The sequence below is a fragment of the Diplotaxodon limnothrissa genome, linkage group LG11 (genome assembly GCF_057381915.1).
Source record: "Diplotaxodon limnothrissa isolate DT_005_m linkage group LG11, D_limnothrissa_male_GT1.1, whole genome shotgun sequence".
In the NCBI taxonomy this organism is placed as follows: Eukaryota; Metazoa; Chordata; class Actinopteri; order Cichliformes; family Cichlidae; genus Diplotaxodon; species Diplotaxodon limnothrissa.
In genome coordinates this window covers 17,132,126-17,151,585 of record NC_140606.1, presented here as the reverse complement: position 1 = coordinate 17,151,585, position 19,460 = coordinate 17,132,126, and the positions used below count along the sequence as shown (strand labels likewise).

At 37.7% G+C, this 19,460-nt stretch overlaps 1 protein-coding gene across 1 annotated transcript; it reads right to left on the bottom strand.

Moving 5' to 3' along the window:
• Positions 1–4,999: 4,999 nt before the first annotated feature.
• Positions 5,000–16,043, bottom strand: slc6a3 (solute carrier family 6 member 3). The gene is made up of 15 exons (XM_085365224.1): positions 15,987–16,043; positions 15,467–15,677; positions 14,436–14,567; positions 12,773–12,989; positions 11,247–11,385; positions 10,907–11,041; positions 9,492–9,595; positions 8,734–8,858; positions 8,371–8,483; positions 8,036–8,164; positions 7,739–7,838; positions 6,165–6,265; positions 5,340–5,507; positions 5,121–5,192; positions 5,000–5,023 (listed from the first exon to the last, which is right to left on the bottom strand). Exons 1-15 carry the CDS (start codon positions 16,041–16,043, stop codon positions 5,000–5,002), a joined length of 1,827 nt encoding a protein of 608 aa, XP_085221350.1.
• Between the last annotated feature and the right edge of the window lie 3,417 nt (positions 16,044–19,460).

Sequence of the window (19,460 nt, the reverse complement as noted above, 5' to 3'; positions counted from 1 at the left end):
TGGACATTGCTTGTGGTGTACCCCAAGGGTCAGTTTTGGGTCCAAAATTCTCCAACTTGTACATTAACGACATCTGTAAAGTGTCCAAAGTATTAAAAATGGTTGTCTTTGCTGACGACAAACATTTTTTGCTCTGGTGATGATCTGCAGAATTTATTGGAGGATATGACTAATGAAATAAGTAAAGTGAAGTCCTGGCTTGCTAAAAATAAATTATCATTAAATTTGAATAAATCTAAACTTATGTTATTTGGAAATAGTAGTTTAAATACTAATGCAAAGATTCAAATAAATGGTGTTGATATTGAAAGAGTCAGTGAAAATAAATTTCTGGGGGTAATAATAGATGAAAAACTTAACTGCAGAGCTCACGTAAGATACATTCATTCCAAAGTATCACGAAGCATTGCAATACTAAACAAGGCAAAACAGGTATTCGACAGAACATCACTTCATATTCTCTACTGTTCACTGGTTTCACCATACTTAAGCTATTGTGCAGAGGTCTGGGGCAATAACTATAAAACCACATTACATTCACTTTTTACTCTTCAAATAAAAAGCAATTCGAATCATCCACAATGCAGGTTATAGGGAACATACAAACTCACTATTTTTGCAGTCTGAAATATTGAAAATTGATGATCTAGTGAAATTCCAAACAGCACAAATTCTATTCAAAGCAAAAAATAAAGACCTGCCAGGTAATATTCAGAGTATGTTTTTTTTGAAAGAAGGAAGTTGTAATTTAAGGGGTTTTTGTAACTTCAAAACAATGAAGGTACGTACTACAAGAAAAGGCTTTTGTGTTTCTGTTCATGGAGTGACACTATGGAACAGTCTGAATATGGAATTAAAGCAATGTCCAAACATAAAACTGTTCAAAAAGAGTTATAAAAATATGATCTTCTCGAACTATAAAGAAAAGGAAAATATTTAAATTAAGTGAATGTTGCTATTTAAAAAACAAACAAACAAACAGACAAAAAAACTCATGATGTGATATTATAGTATATAGTATATCAGAAATCTGTTCACTATTTTTATTACAAATTATATCAGTAAGGAAGCTGACTAAATATTAACTGATCATTTATGGCAAAGGGGTGGGATTAAATAAGTGTTTACTTCTTCAGAACTTTTTTTTATGTAATTTGTATAGTATTTTTTTCTTTCTTATTTTCTTTTCTAAATGTACTTGTATATTGTTCACATGTTGGAATAAATTACCAAATTACCCAAATTACCAATTACTTGAATCAGCACTTCAGCTTTTATTGTAGTGTTTTTTGACACTGGTATCAAAAGTACAGATATTCTTTACTTAGTTCTACTCAAATAAAGAACATCTGTACTTTTGCCACTTCTGTCTACTACTCAGCCACTGACAGCACTTCAGCATGTCTTAAATACTCTTGAAACTGAGGAAGAATCAAGAACAATGTAAACGTCCTCCTTTTATGAGATGGTTAGCATGAGGGTCTGTGCAGACCTCCTTTTGCTCTACAGGTCCATATTGCCCTGCCCATACAGATGGTGCACTAGGGCTCTCAAGAACCTAAATATCTGCTCTGGCTGGAGGTGTGGCTGAATCATTTGCCACCTGGGTTCAGTTACTACACCTGTTTCCCATCTTCAAATTACCACTGTGGATTTGAGGACCAGTTCTTACCTCAATTTTGCTGTCATACCTGCTAGTTGTCATTTACCGCCTTGTGTTCCCATGGATAGATGGCAATGTCATGAATATATAGTACCTGCTAGTATTTTATATTTTATTATTATCATTATTAGTAGTAGTAGTTTTCAGTTTATCCAGCTATAATGTGTAGAAGTTAATTAATACCAGTGATAGTGCTATTGATCACTACTTTCTTATGGACAGCAATGGATGATGATCTAGTTTCTTCATGAGCAAAAGCTGTTTGGTGCAAGTTTCAGGTCTGTGGTGAAATTGCTTAATGAACAGGACTTCTCTACATGCCTGAGAAAATAACCTTGAAGGCAAACTAGCCAAATTTAAATATTTAAAGATACATATTCTGATTCCCAGAACTTCTTCATTATGCTCAGTGTCCCATACATATTTATATATACACTCAGGGTAAGAATAAAGTGTACCCATTGTCGATTCTAAGATTTTACATATCTGGAATCATAAAAAGATCATCTGTCCTTTAGCAGGGTCTAAAATTGCATAATAACAATACATAACAACGGCATCATTTATTTAACAAAAACTAAGCTAAAATGCAAAATTATTGCATGAAAAACTGAGGTGCTTAGCTTTCACATGCTGTTTTTGCATTTTGACTTAGATTTTTTAAATAAATAATGACACATTGTAAAATGTCATGTACTCTCGTGATCTATTTCCTCATTTAAATGAATTGAATAATTTTAAAACATGCTAAGCTTTGATAAAACTATGATATATGATGCCTTAGAAATGAGGACAGATGCACTGAACACTAATGAAACATTTATTTTAAAACAACAACATTTGGGAATCTTTAACAAATGCAGAATGTAGAATGTTACATTAGTGCTTCCCATCATTAGTACACATCAATTAGCAAACTGTAAGTAACTAAGTAAAGTCTAATAAACAATGAAATTGCAGTGAATTAATCATCTTTTCATTCTGAATGACAAATCAACCCTTACAGTGTCATTTAATAACCAGGAAGTTAAACTTTTGATTTCTTTTGAGAGATCGTGCTTTTTAATCATCAATTGTACCCAAATGTTTGTCTTGGTGGATAAGGAATATTATGTTTCTGTGGACTGCCTCTGAAACCATTTGTCTAACGCACTTGTTACAGTAATGAACACCACAGAGTCTGGGTCACGCTGACCAATCTTGAAAGAGCTCAATTATCGGTGCTTTTCACAACATGCGGGCTGTGTTTATGTTTTTCAGTTTAGTGGTTATCTGTTTAGTTAGAATAAATCACTTGAATACAGACATGCCTGGAGGGTAGATGGCTAAAATGTCTCTTTTGGAATACCGAAGACAACGTTATGAGGGATCAATAAACCTTCTGGTTTTTGTACACAAAATTGTTCGAGTGGAACCCTGACATTTGTGCTCCTAATGATCATACCAGATTACATCATTTTTATTTAATATTAAAGTAATAGCTTCACTGATCAGCAGTTACTTAAAAAAATTATTTAGGTGCTAACTTCTATAAAGCCATCACAGTGCCATAAAGAAAGGAAAAGAAAGTATTATCGTTATTGTTGTTGCTGTTGGTTAAAAGAGAAAACAATGAGGTATATTTAAATTGAATTAATTATACTTTATTTGACAGTACAAAACAAAATTATACAGTTGTAAACACCACAAGGCACAGTACAGCAGCACAGGCATACAATTTGGGACATAGTGTTACATGTACCATAAGGAGTGATAACAAGTCATTATTGACCTGTTTGGGAAGGATTACTTGTTTTCTGATTAAACAGAAAGAGTTTGCAAGAGGAAGAAAATGTATGTAAATCTTATATGAATATATGTGCGTTTGTGTGTTTGCAGTTATTTAATATCATACAGTACAATACAAGGCTCTCTACATTACATTTACTTACACAGATATACCAGTTTGTTACATTACACACTATTTATTTGCAGTTCAATAAAAAGCAGCTTTCAAACAGTCTTGAAATACTGGTTAAGACTGTGTAAACTGTGAAATTAAAGCTTTATGCTTTCTGGAGGAAATGTGACAGTCATTGTCGCCAAATCACAACCTGAAACTTTTGAGGAAGGGGTGGGGACACGATTTGTTACAATGTGTAAAGAGTTAATGATCTTCTAAGATGAGCTGTGTACAGTTTAAAAGAAAGTACATCCCTTGGCAAAATATTCTCATTAGATGACGAGATATCTGAATTTTTTTTTTTAACTCACTGTGCTCTTTGGTCGATTAAATCAGCAGCGTGGCTAATGCTTTTTTTTTTTTTTGTCTATCAGTACGTTCTTTTAAACTTTAGAATTGGCATTGAGCTCATGTGACTCCAGGGCAGCTGTAATAAATGACAGTTTTATCTTCAGCGTATTTTGTGATTTTTAACCTAAAGAATTACGTTGTGATGCGAAGTGAATGAGCTCAGAGTAAAAGCTCCTTTTTACTCTCATGTCATTTTAGTTTAATGCAATATTGGAATTGGAAATAAAGTAAAAACCTGGTGAAATATGCTCTGCAGGAATCCTAACTTCATAACAGTCTTTTAACAGAAACAGCAAACAGATATATAGCGACATTAACATAATATGGACTGGGATTCAGTAAAACTTTGAGCGCTCAGCATTTCAATTATTTCTGAGCGCTGAATATTTGAAGATTTTTCACCCAGAACAATAACAACAATAAAAACATAAAGGTAATGAAAATAAAGGCCACATGCTGTTTGAACTTTATCAGCTAACTGAAAATGAAACAAACCAACATAAATAAAACGTGACATTGTTTGTGTGTAGCACCTCAACATCTTCCACAGTTGTCATGTTGACAAATGTCCATGGGCATCTAAACATACAGCATTCATTTTCTTGGAGCTTTCATTGGTCGTTATTGGGAATGGCTAATGCAAAAATATCCAAGAACATTTCTCACACTGCTACTTCGCAAGCTGCATTCAGGGACCTTTGCATTTATGGAAAAGAACAGGCTGAACACCACATGAACTGTTTAACTGAATCCCATTCACTAGCAGTAATTAAATGGTGGAGATGTCCAATGCACAGCTTCACACAAAATTAAAGAACACTACGATTTCATTGTGTGTGTGTGTGTGTGTGTGTGGTTTTTTTTCTTGGCACTTTTAAACTTCCCACCACCATTATCATTGTTTTTAAATAAACTGCTCTCCTCTTCTTTGTTCCTTGGACATTTACTGTGCATGCATTCACTCAGTGTCCATGCAGTCATCCTCTCTCTTTTTCTCTCTCGCACTCTCTCTCTTTCTTTCTTTCCCACTCTCTCTGTAGCCCTCAGACCACCAACCAGTGATGCAACTGTGGGGGGGGGAAAAGTGCAATGCGTCAAAGAAATAAATTACAGTACTGTGCTCCCGTACAAATTACCATAAAGTATGATTGAATTAACTCTTACAGTGAACTGCCGGACCTCCCCGTTGTCTACCAGATGATGCTCTGTCTCTGGGGTGATGGCATAAGCCAATCTCTGTTCAAGGGAAAAGAGTAATTAACTCTTGTCATACACTCCACTTAATTAATCAAGAAAGAGCTCCATCATGACAAAGGCAGCTAAAGATGGAAGATTAGTATGGATAAGAATCATCTGAAAAGATTTTGGAGCTTATAGACTTACGTCGCAAAACTTTCCAGGCAGTGTGCACAGTTTGTAGATGGCATAGAGAGGCACCATGGTCATTGATGACATGGCCAGACACCACCCAAGCATGTTAGCCCATGCAGGAAACATGTAGGAGCCATAGTTTGGGGGGTTAAATGTGGCAAAGCTCACCACAACCATGAACTATGGGAAAGAGATTTATGAACACACATGACCTGAAAAACCACTGATTAAAAGGAGGTAAGATTATTGCAAGACAACACTTGTGGCTGATGTTAAAATGGAAAGCATAGTAAGAAATGAACTCAATCATTCATTCTCATGATGAGTGAATCACATGCCTTAGCCACCCCAGGAAAGATGAGAGACTAGGGAATAATAATATCCAGTAAAGTTGTTTCCTTTGTGTACGTATTTGGAAGAAGATGCTGTAGTAACAGTGTTTTGCTGCTGACATATAGTTGTGTGAGTGTACTGCAAGACATAAGCAGAGGATATGAACAATCTGATTTATACTCAGTGTGAATGTGAATCAAAAGCTAAGCAGTGAGATAATGATAGGGTTAATGTATGGGGGTTGAAAAGCTACTTTATTCATTCAGCAGGTCTGTTGATTTTTTTAGATGCAAAATTAAACATGCTTTTTTATTTCTGGTATTGAGGTCACATGTTGTCTGTGGAAAACTAAATTCTCTGTTTAAAAGTCAAACTTTGTTTGGTTATCATGATAAAAAAAAAACACTGATGAGAGGAGAATCAGATCAAACTACAGTCTAAGTTTTATGCATCTTTTGATTTCACATTTTTTAACTTTCACTTGCTGGGGTTTGTATAACTCACCAGGAGGAAGCAGGGACTGACAAACTTCCAGCATAGCCTCCAGTACCTGCCTGGTCGGTGGCCAATCATCTCCTCAATGTCATCGCTGAAACGGTCCACTCCTAAAACACACAGAAATACTCAATATTACCATGACATGGTTAAAGAAAAGCAGAGTTACAGTACTGTATATTAGCTTGGAGCATAAGAAGAACAATCTCTCTGTCTTTCTCTCTGCACAATTCCAAGAGAAATTTTGGTATGAGCATTATCAACGCAGGGTGTGTGTTCATGCTCCATGTGTATACATTTAAATTGAAAGTTAAGTCTAATACAAAAAAAACTGTAATACCAGAGGTTATCAGGTATCAGTAAAAATAGCAAAAATACAGCATACCATTAAACTATTTGCATTAACCAACGTCATTCTGCAAAGCTAACCATTATGAGCTGCTGCACCATTTTTCACCTTTGTCATGATTTTGCTTCTCTTATTCCTTGGCTGTATTTTGCCTTTTTGCCTTCCTGTCCTGAAGGCATCTCTCACCGCAGAGGAATAGATCCGGAACGACTGCCAGGTATTCCGCACTGCTAGATGTACTTATGCAGTGGAGTGCAGATCAAAAGACCACAGTGGCCAGAAAAAGGCCCCCTAAAGCCTTAGGCTTGATTTATCTGACTTGCCAAGGTCAGGACCCACCAAAGTGGGGCAATATGTTGACCTCATTGCCTGGGGCCTGCTTAGTATTTAGTCCTTTATGCACCTCTTCATAGTCATACTTATTAGACATTAGACAAGAAACTCAGTCTCTGACCTTTAAATTGTTTTTCTGTCTGCTGGTGTTTCCGAATAGGGTCTAGAATTTCCACTCAATTATTGTTTTTTGTTTTTTTAAATTTGCTTGTTTTTCTTTTAAGCTGTTATTGCTGTCGGTGAAAATCCATGATGGCTATCATTACTGCAATTATCTACAGAACCACAAGAGGTCACTAAAGAGCACACAGGGGTCTAATATTTGTCTTCATGAGCTCCTACCAAAACTAGAGGTGTCTTTCTATACAGTGCCTCTTACCCTGTAAATATAATAATTTTTTTTTTTATTTTCTTCCTCTGTCTGATGTCATTCACAAATAATTTAATTTGTTATTGACAAAAAATATGTTAAATGGAGTATCATAAGAATCTGGCCACATGGAGAGAGTTTGACTTGCACACAAGAGCCTGCGATCTAGATATGAGGCAGCTGATTCCTGCCGGTTCCCAAGATACAATTTTCTTTACATAGTTCTTCATCACTGCTGATTGAGCACAAAGATTCACACGGGCAATGATTAGAATTCGTCTTCATCTTGCAAGCACCACAGGTACTGTATATGCTTGTGACTTGGGTAGAGATTTGGTCAGAGAGTGAAGTGGCCAGTAGGAATGGATTGTCTGGCAGCAATATTCTTACATCTAATAGAAATATGTTGCATTGAGGCACAGATGACTTATGCGAAAAGATTTCTCATCAAACCCTTAATAAAGCATCAGCTTTGTTGGCCATGAAAAAAAATCATCCCCCTGCCTCTTTTCTTTAGTCCATCTTTCTCACCATAGAACCACGCTATACCGATGGCTTCAATAAGCACTCCAAACAGAATCGATGTTCCTGCTGCAAAGTGGTCCAGCAGAGTAAACACATACATCCCTCCCTGGAGAGGAAGAGGAGAGAAAGAAAATAATGCCTGTAAGTTTTCTACTGTTACCTTGTTTTTAGACAGTTTTGCAGATATTATGTCTGTACGTATGCAAACACTAGAGTTTAACCACAGCGCAAAGATAAATTCTAACTAGCACACTAACGTGATGTGCATGCCATTAAACACAGACTCCTCAATAAGAGACTTACATTTGTAACACAGAAGAGGGAGATGAGAAAAGTGGAAACAACAATAAAGAGGGTGAACAGCTCTCTGTGCTTGTGGAGGAATTTGAATTCATCAATTAGTCCCGTGATCACTGATTCCATGCCACCCATCTACAACAAAAAACACAGCAGTTAGAAAGAAAGAAAAAGTCAGTCCTGAGCTGTTAAGTCACTGAAGAGGCCCGTCGATGCTTGGATAGTTACTGCTCCTAGACTATATATTTGAGAGTAATGAAAAACAGTAATTTGGCACAGAAAAGGTATGCTATTTGGCTGACCAAAGGGATGTAACTGTGAGTGTCTGTGTGGATACTCACTGCACTGTCAATGCCCAGAGTCAACAGCATGATGAAGAAGATAACTGCCCAAATTGATGACCCGGGTAGTGTTGCAATGGCTTCGGGGTAAATGACAAACACTAATCCAGCGCCTAAAAGAGCACAAAAACCATGAAAAAAAGAGCAAAGGTGAACAGCAGCGCAAAACAAAATGTAGTGCTCAAACTATTTCCCCTTCTAGCAAATATAAAATAAAAGTAAAAGAGGAGGTAGAACAAAAATGGATGTTGTAGATTAGCCAAAATCAACAGCCTTATAGCCTTCCCGTCAGTTTTATGACATTTTAAACTCAAAATTAAACAGTTTAAAAAGCTTTGCATAATCAACAATAAACAATCATACCGTCTCTTGCAACTTTGTCTAGAGCCACGTTGTGCTTTTGGGACATGTACCCAAGGAAGGAGAAAACCACAAAGCCAGAGAAGAAACTTGTTAAAGAGTTGATGGAGCTGGTAATGATGGCGTCCCTGGATCAATAAAAGAAGGCAGAAACACAATAGTCCATAATAAGAATGTAAAACACTTTGTCAATATATCATCAGCCAGCAAACAGTCAATATCCACATAACTGACCAGACCAGCTGTGAATCAGGGATGCACTTAAAAAAAAATTATGTACAGGCTTGACATCAGCTTAGGAAACCTTTGACTGATCTAGATCTAGATAGATTGCTCTGTCAGATTTTCAGTATCTTGCATCATGTGACAAACTAGTGAGTTGTTCTTTTCATTAAAAAAAAAAAAAGAACAAAACAGCAATAACCTTTTTAAGGTTAAATGGTACGTTAAAAGCGAGTTTATGCTTTTATGGAATCCTCGAAGTGTTAGTTATCAGAAGCATTTTTTTAAAGGGCAAAACGGGGGAGATAAAAGCCACCTGTGGGTCGCAGATGATTTTCAAAGAGTGCAACAGTTTTGATTGGTGTAACATCTAAAGTAGTCTGCTGCGCAGCTTGGTGTCAAAGACATAGAGGGTTTCAAGGAGCTTCAAAGGTTATTGTAATTCACCTGCTTATGTTGCATGTGTGCTTGCAGAATCAGCTTCCCCACCTCCGTGTGCCTCCGTGAATTCCCACCTGCCTCTCCCCGTGTATCCGTACCTGTAACAGTTGTTGCTGAATTTGTTGTAGCTGGAAAAGGCAATTAGCACACCAAACCCCACTCCCAGCGAGAAACAGATCTGCGTTGCTGCCTCAATCCAGACCTGGGGAGAGAAAGAACAAGCGCACTTGTGTGAAGCGGCAAACAAAAGGCACAGGAGAGGAAAAAAGCCATTATTAGAGATAATTGCAGGAAACTCATTCAACAGCAGCAGATGAAAGACGCTTGTGAATATGGGGGGTAATTTTGCAAATTACTGCTCCATGCATCTATCTAATCTAATTCTCCAATTGCTCCCGTGCATCTCTCAATCTCTGTCCTTGCTTTCGCTATCATAAATGAATCCTTTAGTCACGCATGTGGATTTATTGGGACCCTCAACACCTAGTGTTAAGTTAAATTAGATATTTATATTGTGATAGGAGGTTTCATGGATAAGAAAAATATTTGAAATGAGTGACACAAGTAGTTTTCTCAAATTTCTTTATTGCCTCCAGGGAAGGTAGCAATTAAAACAATGCTGTGTTTACTTGCACTAAAATAATTCCACATTCAGGCTTTTGGCACAATAAAATTAAAGGGTTAATTTAACAGTAGACATAGAGGATAGCAATAGTAGAGCCCAATGCTCTTGTTATGCTTCTTGTTTGTTAAGCAAATAAAACTTCATTATGCTTTTTTTCTGTTATCGCTGTTTCAGGTTCTCTTAATCTGTGGACTTGAGCTCAGAATTTTATGTGTCAACATTTTTTGTGTGTGAGCAGGTCTGTTGTCTAAATCACTCTTTGTGGAACCATAATTAAACTAAACTAGACTAAAATAAAATAAACTAAGATAAAACACAGATTTAGACTTTCTTTTATTGATGGCCACTTCCATCTTTTATATACAGCCTGTATTTTCTACCCTTTTTTCTGAGTTGTTGTTTTGTTTTTTTCTGTTTTGGTTATTTATCTCAGAAAATCCATAACTATGCCAACAAATCTACAGCTATAAAATACTTTCTTGGATTATGTTATATCACATTTTGGGTTGATAAGAATATCATTCATCAAGATCTAGGACTTTAAATGCTAAATTTATCAGCGTTAGTTGTTGCAGTATGTGTTGGTTTTGACCTATACACTGGCTTTGCATTGGATGTCAAGCAACAGGTACAAGTTACAATTCCCTGCCATGAGAACTCCTGTTAAGCACAGTAGTATGATATGTTAAAAAAAAATTTTGTAGTTGTGCATTCTTCATTTTTTAGTATTGGAGTCTCTTTACATGCAAGTGTAAAAGTTAAATACAGGAAATACAAGTGAAAATGTAAATAAAGCCACAGTATTTCCCCTCATACTATATCTTCTTCTTGTGGAACACTGTCACTCTCACTTCACTTGTGTCTCCTCTTTCTTCTTTTGGCGCTCACCTTGGCGTCACAGAGTCTTAGGAAGTCCACGGAGAGGTAGGCCTTAATGCCATCAATGGCTCCAGGCAGGGTGACTCCGCGGAGCAGCAGCACAGTTAAGACCACATAGGGCATTGTGGCTGTGATCCACACAACCTGAAAGAGTCACACAAGGTACACACACACACACACTCACATGATACACACAAGAAAAAGATACATGCATGCAGAACAATCATGCATTTAAAGATGGTGCTGCATTTGACTGCTATGCTGTTAAAGTCACTGTGCACCATGACTCACTTAGATTTTTAGTTTTGCAAATATAACAGTAATTAATGTCTGCTATCTTATATGTTACCTTGCCAGAAGTCTTGACTCCCTTCCAGAGACTGAAGTAGAGCAGAACAATAACCACAGCTAGACAGGAAGTCAGCTGCCAACGTGGACGACCCAGGTTATCAATGCCGTTACTGTCCTGGATATGGAGTACTGCCCTTCTGAGAAAGGAGAACATTCAAGCAAGAGGCATGGTGACTCCTAAATCACCATTTAGTGTACACTGACTGTCTTGTATGTATGAGCACATTCAAATTTAGAAAGACTTCGCTTAACAGAGGTGTGAAGAGACAGGATGAGCTCAAGAATACTGGCCTAAAAAGCTGTCACCAGAATTTCATGTCACACATTGTTGACACCAATCCATCGTCTGCACTGGGCTTAACATTGTAGCTAATTTCTGAGTTTTTTAGTTACCATAGTTACTGCACTAAATCCAAAGGGTTCCCTTTTTTTCTGACGAGAGCTTAGCGTCTTAAAAAAAAGAATAAAAAGAACATATGCAACAGAAGGTAAAGCAACACCTCTGTTGACTTCTCTCCAGACATTTAAAAAGAAAAAAAATAACCTATTTTATTATTTCTGTCATGAAAATGTATCAACACCAATTAAATATATGTTTAAATATGTTCCATATGAACTACAGGACGTAAAATACCATTACTAAAACACACACATCTAAAGTACATACAGTACTGTATGTACTGAGTAGGATATTCAGGGTTCACTGATTCCAGATGTAATCATAATAACTGCTGCAATCAAGATAAAAATGACTAAAGTTCATTATAATATTATTATTCATATCAGAAACTGAAGTATAAACTAGGCTCCAGATACCCTTCATAAGATTGGCTTTACATCCAGTCCCTGTTTCTGAAAGATGATACTTGAGCTTCACCTAAAGGGAGATTTGAGACCTCAGGCTGTCTGACCAGATGCTGCACCAAGTGTCGCTACATCTGTTGCAAGTGCTGAAAATAATGCATTATAATGAATTACATTATCACAAATGGCAGCTAAGATGGGAAAACTGCCTAAAGGTGACAACGTTCAAAGTCTACTTTATTCTAGATAGTTACCAAGCATGTGTCACGTTAAAGACTAAATTCAGTGGACATTGTTTTTGCCTTGATCCATAAATTTAGAGGCAGCCTAACAGATGAGACTAAATAAGATCAGCCAATTTTCAGCTGATATAGTCAAATTGTCTGCAGGTGGTTGTGCATAAATAGCCCACTGCCATTTTATCTAACGTGGATGAAATACTGCATCTGTCACAGCAGAACAACCCCTTTCACTTGCTGAAATAGGAGACACCTGGTCAGCTTCATAAAGGAAGGCAATATTGGCTAAATGCAGCCAAACTGTGCATTTCTGATTCTCTGTTATAATATATCTCAGCTATTTAGGCTGCAAAGGCATTCCATTACTGCACTCCAACCAAACACATCATACCTCATGCAGTAGACATGTGCAGGACTATCTAAGCAACCTTTTTTACTCCTTACAAATAGTGTGCTAAAGCTGAAGATCAGGCCAACTTACTCAAAATACTCCTGAGCCGGGGTGGCTTTGTAAATGTCACTGACTGAGCCGTTGTCAGCCCAGTCGGAGCAGTTTGGACTGTTCCACGTGTTGTTGCAATGAACCCACGGTAGCTCGCCGGTGAAAGAGGAGAAGAGGTAGAACATTGCCCATGAGATGATGACGTTATAGTAGAAACCAACATAGAGGGAGATGAGGATCACTGTAAAGCCTACGCCTGTTGAGGGAAACATAAGTTATGTATCATAGACACTAAGGATACAATACTGAAGAATATTACTACTAATACTAATAATATTACTGTCTTTCTCGTGACCAGACATAACATATTGTTAGTGCACACCATAAAGCACACTGTGAGTATACAGTAGCCAGAGTAGCCAGTGCTACATGCCTGCAGTCTCACAAAAAAAGAAACAACCTTCAAACGCTGCCTCTTTATGCCTTAATTATCAATCCCTCTACCCTTTCTGTAAATCAGAAACAATGTCCACTCTTCTAAGGCTGTATTTAAATGTTAACCTTTGCTAGGAAGCATAACTGCAACTGTGCCTTATTGATTTCTTTGTAATGTGGATGTGATATTTGTCCAGGGAGCCATCTCTTATTAGCGCCACATGCGGCCGTGCTATCTCTCAATCTCCCTTCACCAACCCTTTCCAAGTCCTTTTTTCTTCAAATGGATTGATCCTGGGAGGAAACCAGCTTTTTGATCAGAATAATTACTGTCAATATGGGCATGTGTACGTGTATTTGAATAATTACTGTTATCCCCCTGCTGAGAGACAGAGAGAGAGTGAAGCGTGTGATTAGAACGTCAACGTACTCTGTGTGGTCCCTGACAGACGGCACATGCTCCAAGGAACACACATAGACGAAAAACACGAAGCAACACGTACACACTGCGGGCCACCTTCAGACCAACAAGGGCACGATGCCACACAAGACAGCCTTATGGCTTCTCACTGTGGAGCAACAGATGGTCTGCTGTTATCAGAGGTAACTTCTTCTAAAAAATCAAAGGGAATTCAGAGAAAGCGACGGATGAATGCACACAAATTAAAGCTTGTTTAAAAAGCGTAAAAAACAGAGCCAAGTAAAGTGTATCATTATATTTTCAACTCATGACTTTGCTTAGAAACGTGAGTCGGACTTCATGTTTGTTTCTCCATTAGTGTATGTTTGGATGGCATTTCTCCTGAACTGCGCTTTGCTTAACGGTGTGTTGAAAAGTACCCAGAACAAGCATCAGCCAGTGTTACCTGCCACTGGGTGACACAAAAGGATGCGGACAATCAGAATAAAAGTCTAAAAGCCCAATTTTCATTTGCTTTCCATGTGAGTGCCAGCAGAACCTGATGTTCCGGGAGGGATAAACAATGCCTGTCGCTGCTCAGCTCAGAGACAAGCAGACAAAAGAGACTGGCATGTGGACAGGCAGGCATGTGGGCAGGCAAGCAGACAGAAAGACACGTAGGGATTAAAGGGAGAATGTTAGCAGACAGACAGCCATGTAGGCAGATGGACATACAGAAAAATGTAACTCGTCCCATGATACATTTATTATATTCCTAAGAGGGTGTGCGTATATCCTCGAGTGTTTGCATATGTGAGCAAGGGTCTGTCACATTTGATTTTACCTTCATACATTTTACTTTCCTACCTTTAAATATGGGACATATCTTCCAGACTCCTGCTGCCCCCTCTCTGTTATACTGACCCAGAGCCAGCTCCATGTAGAAGAGTGGCATGCCTGCTATCACCATGAAAAACAGGTACGGCACCAGAAATGCACCTACACACACACACACACACACACACACACACACACACACACACACACACACACACACAATTTTAAAAATAAATACATTTATTTACTTATGTCTTGCAGACATGTTCACACATGTAAATTCAAAGAACAGCATCAGTTTAGTGCCAGTTTACAGGATCATATGCAGTGTCAACGCAGATTATGAAAATGTAGTATTTAGTATTTTTACATTTTTCTTTCTATGTCAAACTGCCACTGTACGATAGACAGCCCTCTTTACTCCAATAATTGACTATTCTAATAAAATGAAAACACAATTTTCAAAAGAGGGGGCTCATATATAAAAGTGTAGTTTGTCTTTGAAGATAAAGTTTATGCCTCTGACAGAACTTTTGTCATATTTCCTTACATACATATTAGACTTAGCGACGTGAAAGGCTGTGTGTTAGCCTTGACCATAGCTGCAGCATCATTTACAGCTCTTAAACATAATGAGAGCTCTATGTTAAACAGCCATAATTAGTGACACTGATTGTTAGAGCTAATCTATTCAGAACAGCTGTGGTGGTTTTTCCCCTATTTTGATCTCTGTAAAGGGTTGAAATAAGACGAAAACAACGGCCATCATACACACAGATCTGAAGCACACACAAACATGTGCATGTAGTACATGCATGCATAAAGTACTCTAGCCTGTAACTAATTCCTCCTTTTCTCTGCCTTCTTCTCTCTCCGTTTCATTATTTTTCTTATTTGCCTTTGCTCAGCACAGTCACCATGTTTATGCCCTCCTACCCCTCTCAATGTGGCAGACTAATCCCCTGGACTGGGGCAAAAAAAAGAAAGAAAGAAAGAAAGAAAGAAAGAAAGAAAGAAAGAAAAACACAGTTTCCTCACATCAGTCTCTTCATCAATCTCACCTCCTCCATTTTTGTAGCAGAGATAAGGGAACCTCCAGACATTTGCCAGGTCCACAGCAAATCCAATCACGGACAGGAGGAAGTCAATTTTCTTTCCCCAGGTCTCCCTCTCTTCCTCCCCACTGGGGTTAGTCTGAGTCGGAGTTGGAGTCACTAAGGTGGTCGATGTGAACTGAACCCCATTCTGTTCCTTTACAAGTATCAGCTCCACCTGAAGGGTCACCAAGTTTAAAATCAATCATGCATAATGCAGAATGGAATATTACAAACACATTCACCTTAAGAAATGTTATTCATGGTGATGTATTAAAAATGTACTGTAAAATACTATTATTTGTACTATTTTTACCATTTTTGTCATTCTTTAAAAAAAGCATCATATTTGTATAATGCTGATCTTTAGCACTTTATAGTTTAGTACAATATAATGAGTCACACAGATGAGAGAGCAAATGCAGTCATTTCATAAATTGAGACCTTTGCACAGTAACAGCCTTGTGTGTCTTAGATCTGTACCGACCTCTTTTGGACCCATCGTGTTGGAGGTGGGTTTTTCTGGGGCTACAACTGAGGACATCACGGTGCAAAATGGTAATAGTTGAAATCTCGGTAGGTAAAGCTGACAAGTCTTGAGCACAAAATGAGACAGAAAAAAATGAGTTTGTTTTTTTTTATTCCGTTTGTGAAGAATAAGGTTTTTGATTCAAGTATAAAAATCATCAAAAGGATCACTGGGATGAAAATTAAGGATTAAGAACAATATGAGATGCTTTTAAACACTGAAACTGTAGCAAAGATATACATATTTTTAAAAAAATTAAATGTGGCATAAGAGAGAGAAAGAGAAAACACAACAGAGTCATTTGATTCAGACTGAGGGTAACAAGAAGGGATGGGGGAGCATGTCTACAAGGTCATCACAGCATGCTCGTTTTATTTCACAAGTGCTGATAACCATTTTACTTGCAGAATGGCCTAGTATGTTGATGATGCACACTATCTACCAACATGTTGTACTCCAGATTTAATTTTGGTTTAAAATTATGTCACAAAAATACTTTTTATGTGAAAGTGTATGTGTTTTTTTGTTTTTGTTTTTCTCTAAATCTTTTCAAAAGGATCACATCAAATTATTGTAATTAAATTGCAATTAATTAATTTTTCTTTTTTACTAACAACACAGGATATAATGGATATATAATGCTATTAATACAGGGAAATACAGAGTTACAAAGCACAAAACATTTTAAACTACAAAATGATATTCTTACCTTTTAGAAATAATAGCTGAACTCCGATGTCAGTTTGGATTCAATTCCAGTGCTGATGTTCTCTAGTGTGCTGTAAACTGATGCTGATCATATTTACGCAAACCTTCCTTGATAAGTTAGACTCAAAGCAAGAGATGTTAAGCACAAACAGAAGGGGGAAAAAAGATGATAATTAAGAGAGAAAAAGATGAGGAACTGGCAATCTATGAGTTATAGAAAGCCCTCCCACCCTCCTTGGCTCCACTGACAGACACACAGAGCCCCGAGCACCCTGTGGGTTTGTATGGAGATCTGTCTGCGGGACCACTCTTGAAATATGAGAAACAATCAACAACACCCCCCCATCACCGTCACTCTCCTCCCTCCCTCCTCGATCAAGCTTCATGTCTTCCTCCTCCTCTCTCACCCATCATATATCCATGTAAGTGTGAGGGGATAAAAAGCAAATACAATATTGCAACACTTATTCCCAGATGCATGCAGTTTCAGCATCGTTATCATCCTCTTGATTCAGATACATTATAGCTGTATAACATAAGCACCTAATCTTTTCTGGCCCACGGATAAGACAGCAGTGAGAGCTTAAAGCTTAAAGATTTCTAAAATAAAGTGCAATAAAATTTTTAAAAAACATAAATAAATTTAAATAATAATTTTATTAATTACATTGAAAAGCCTTAATTTTGCATCTAACCTACAGCTGTATTGGTAAATGGACTGATTCTTATATAGCGCTTTCCTACTCTCCCAGAGAACTCAAAGCACTTTATACGACATGCCACATTCACCATTTCACACTTTCTTTTATTCTTTCTATCCACTATTCACACCTTCATACTCCAATGGATGCATAGTTAGTATCTTGCCCAAGGATATTTGGCATGCAGACTGAAGGAAACAGGGATCAAACCACCAACCTTCCAATCAGTAGATGACCTGCTCTATCTCCTGAGCTACAGCCACCCTTTATATAAGGTAGAGTGGTTGTGGTTAAAGCTGTTCATAGACTTTCTTGGTTTTATGTTCAGGGAACTCACCTTTAACAGCAATACAGTTGGCAGCAATTCATTGCAATCTCAATACCCAAAGTAATAAGGTGATAGAAGAAAGACGGTGGTAGAAAAAAGAGAAAACCATACAGCTCCTTCAACCTCCAAAATAAAACTATTCAGTAAATTAATTTGCAGTGGGTCTGAGGCATTATCACCAATATATGATTTGCATAAGCTGCCATAACAAGAACAATTTTAATATATAATTAGAAAAAATGTATTTTAATTTGTCTTAAAAAATGTCTAAAAAACCAAAATAAATACGCAAAAGGGTTGGCTTGGCCGAATCAGCATGAACACAGAATACCATTAAGCAACAAACTGCAATGATTCAGTCTCTCAAAATCAAATCTCTAACTTGGTTTCACCTGAGATTCAAACTAGCTTATAACAATACCTGTCTCCTGGAGCAGCTAGCATTAGCGAAAACCCTCAAAAGAAATGAAACATTGTGAGCAGCAGCAAGAAAAGACAACCGTATCTAATAATAATATGCATCGAACCCTATCCCACTTGAAATCAGTGTCAGTCGCACAAAGAACAACACACACACAAACAAAATACTAATTGAACTAAATGAAACTTTGCTTTGGGGTTTAATAGTAAGAAGTAGAAGTAAGGTGTTCTGGGAGATTTTAATAATTTTGCCTCTTATGTGTAAAACCCAAGGTTAACATCAAAGGTCTTTCTTAGTTGATACCCCCCCCTTCTACCTTTAAAACGATCTCAGTGACCAAGTGACACACCGTGTCCAAGCAAAAATGTCATTACCTGTAATGTTCAGCAGGCAAAACAGAATCAGCACTGACACTTAGACCCCTTCCATTTCAGATTTAACCACAGCAGGACCAGGGCATTGAATAACCCAATCAGCCTGCTCCCCTTGGACGGACGTATAACTCATGTTTAGAATGGCAACTTGTTGTTTGCAAGCCAATCGTGGTGATCAATTGTCCACCAACCCCAGCTCAACTGACACAATACACAACGCACACACCTTTAAAGTGCAATCATCCTTCAAGCCTCGTATCAGAAGTTGTTGGGTCGATGTAAGCCGTGCTGGAATTATGAGGTTTCCGACAGAGCTTGGACAACGATGAGTTGAACATAATCGAGTGTCTTGTTTTCATAAATGCAACAGCTGAGACCCAGAGGAGAAGGGTCACGAGGAGGAGGAGGGGAGCAAGCAGGAGCAGAAGATAGGCAAGGGTGAGGAAAGAATGGCAGAGGAGGAAGTGAAAGGCAATGCAAAAGGAAAAGAAAATGAGAAAAATGTTAAAATGGGAAGAAGTACAGTACAGTACCAGCCAGTAATACAGTATTACTGGCTGGTAACTACTACAACCTGAAACTTTCCTTTTCGTTCTAATGAGTTTTCTCCTTTGAATAAGCAGTTACATCTAGATGATGATTTGAGAGGGTTAGTAGATGCACAAGCCCGTTTTCTCCTTGTGAGCGCCGTCTGCTTGATCATGAAAGGAGGGAAAAAGAAACACAGGAGAAGGAATGAGGACAAATTCTTAACCCATTGAGTCATGAGCATAAGCACTCATTTCAGACAATAAGAACATTCCTCCCCTCCACAGACTAACCTATTTATAGAGAGGTGACCAAAGTATATCTGACAAAAAACAGAGCTGGAAGGAAATTAAATGGCTGAATATACTTGTG

Excerpts from the sequence above, each read along its gene's own strand:
- slc6a3 (XM_085365224.1), bottom strand. The coding sequence starts at position 16,043 with ATGTCCTCAGTTGTAGCCCCAGAAAAACCCACCTCCAACACGATGGGT. Across the intron at positions 11,042-11,246 it reads GAGTCAAGACTTCTGGCAAG|GTTGTGTGGATCACAGCCAC; the intron begins GTAACATATAAG and ends TGACTCTTTCAG. Across the intron at positions 7,839-8,035 it reads CCCTCTTCTGTGTTACAAAT|GGAGGGATGTATGTGTTTAC; the intron begins GTAAGTCTCTTA and ends CTTCCTCTCCAG.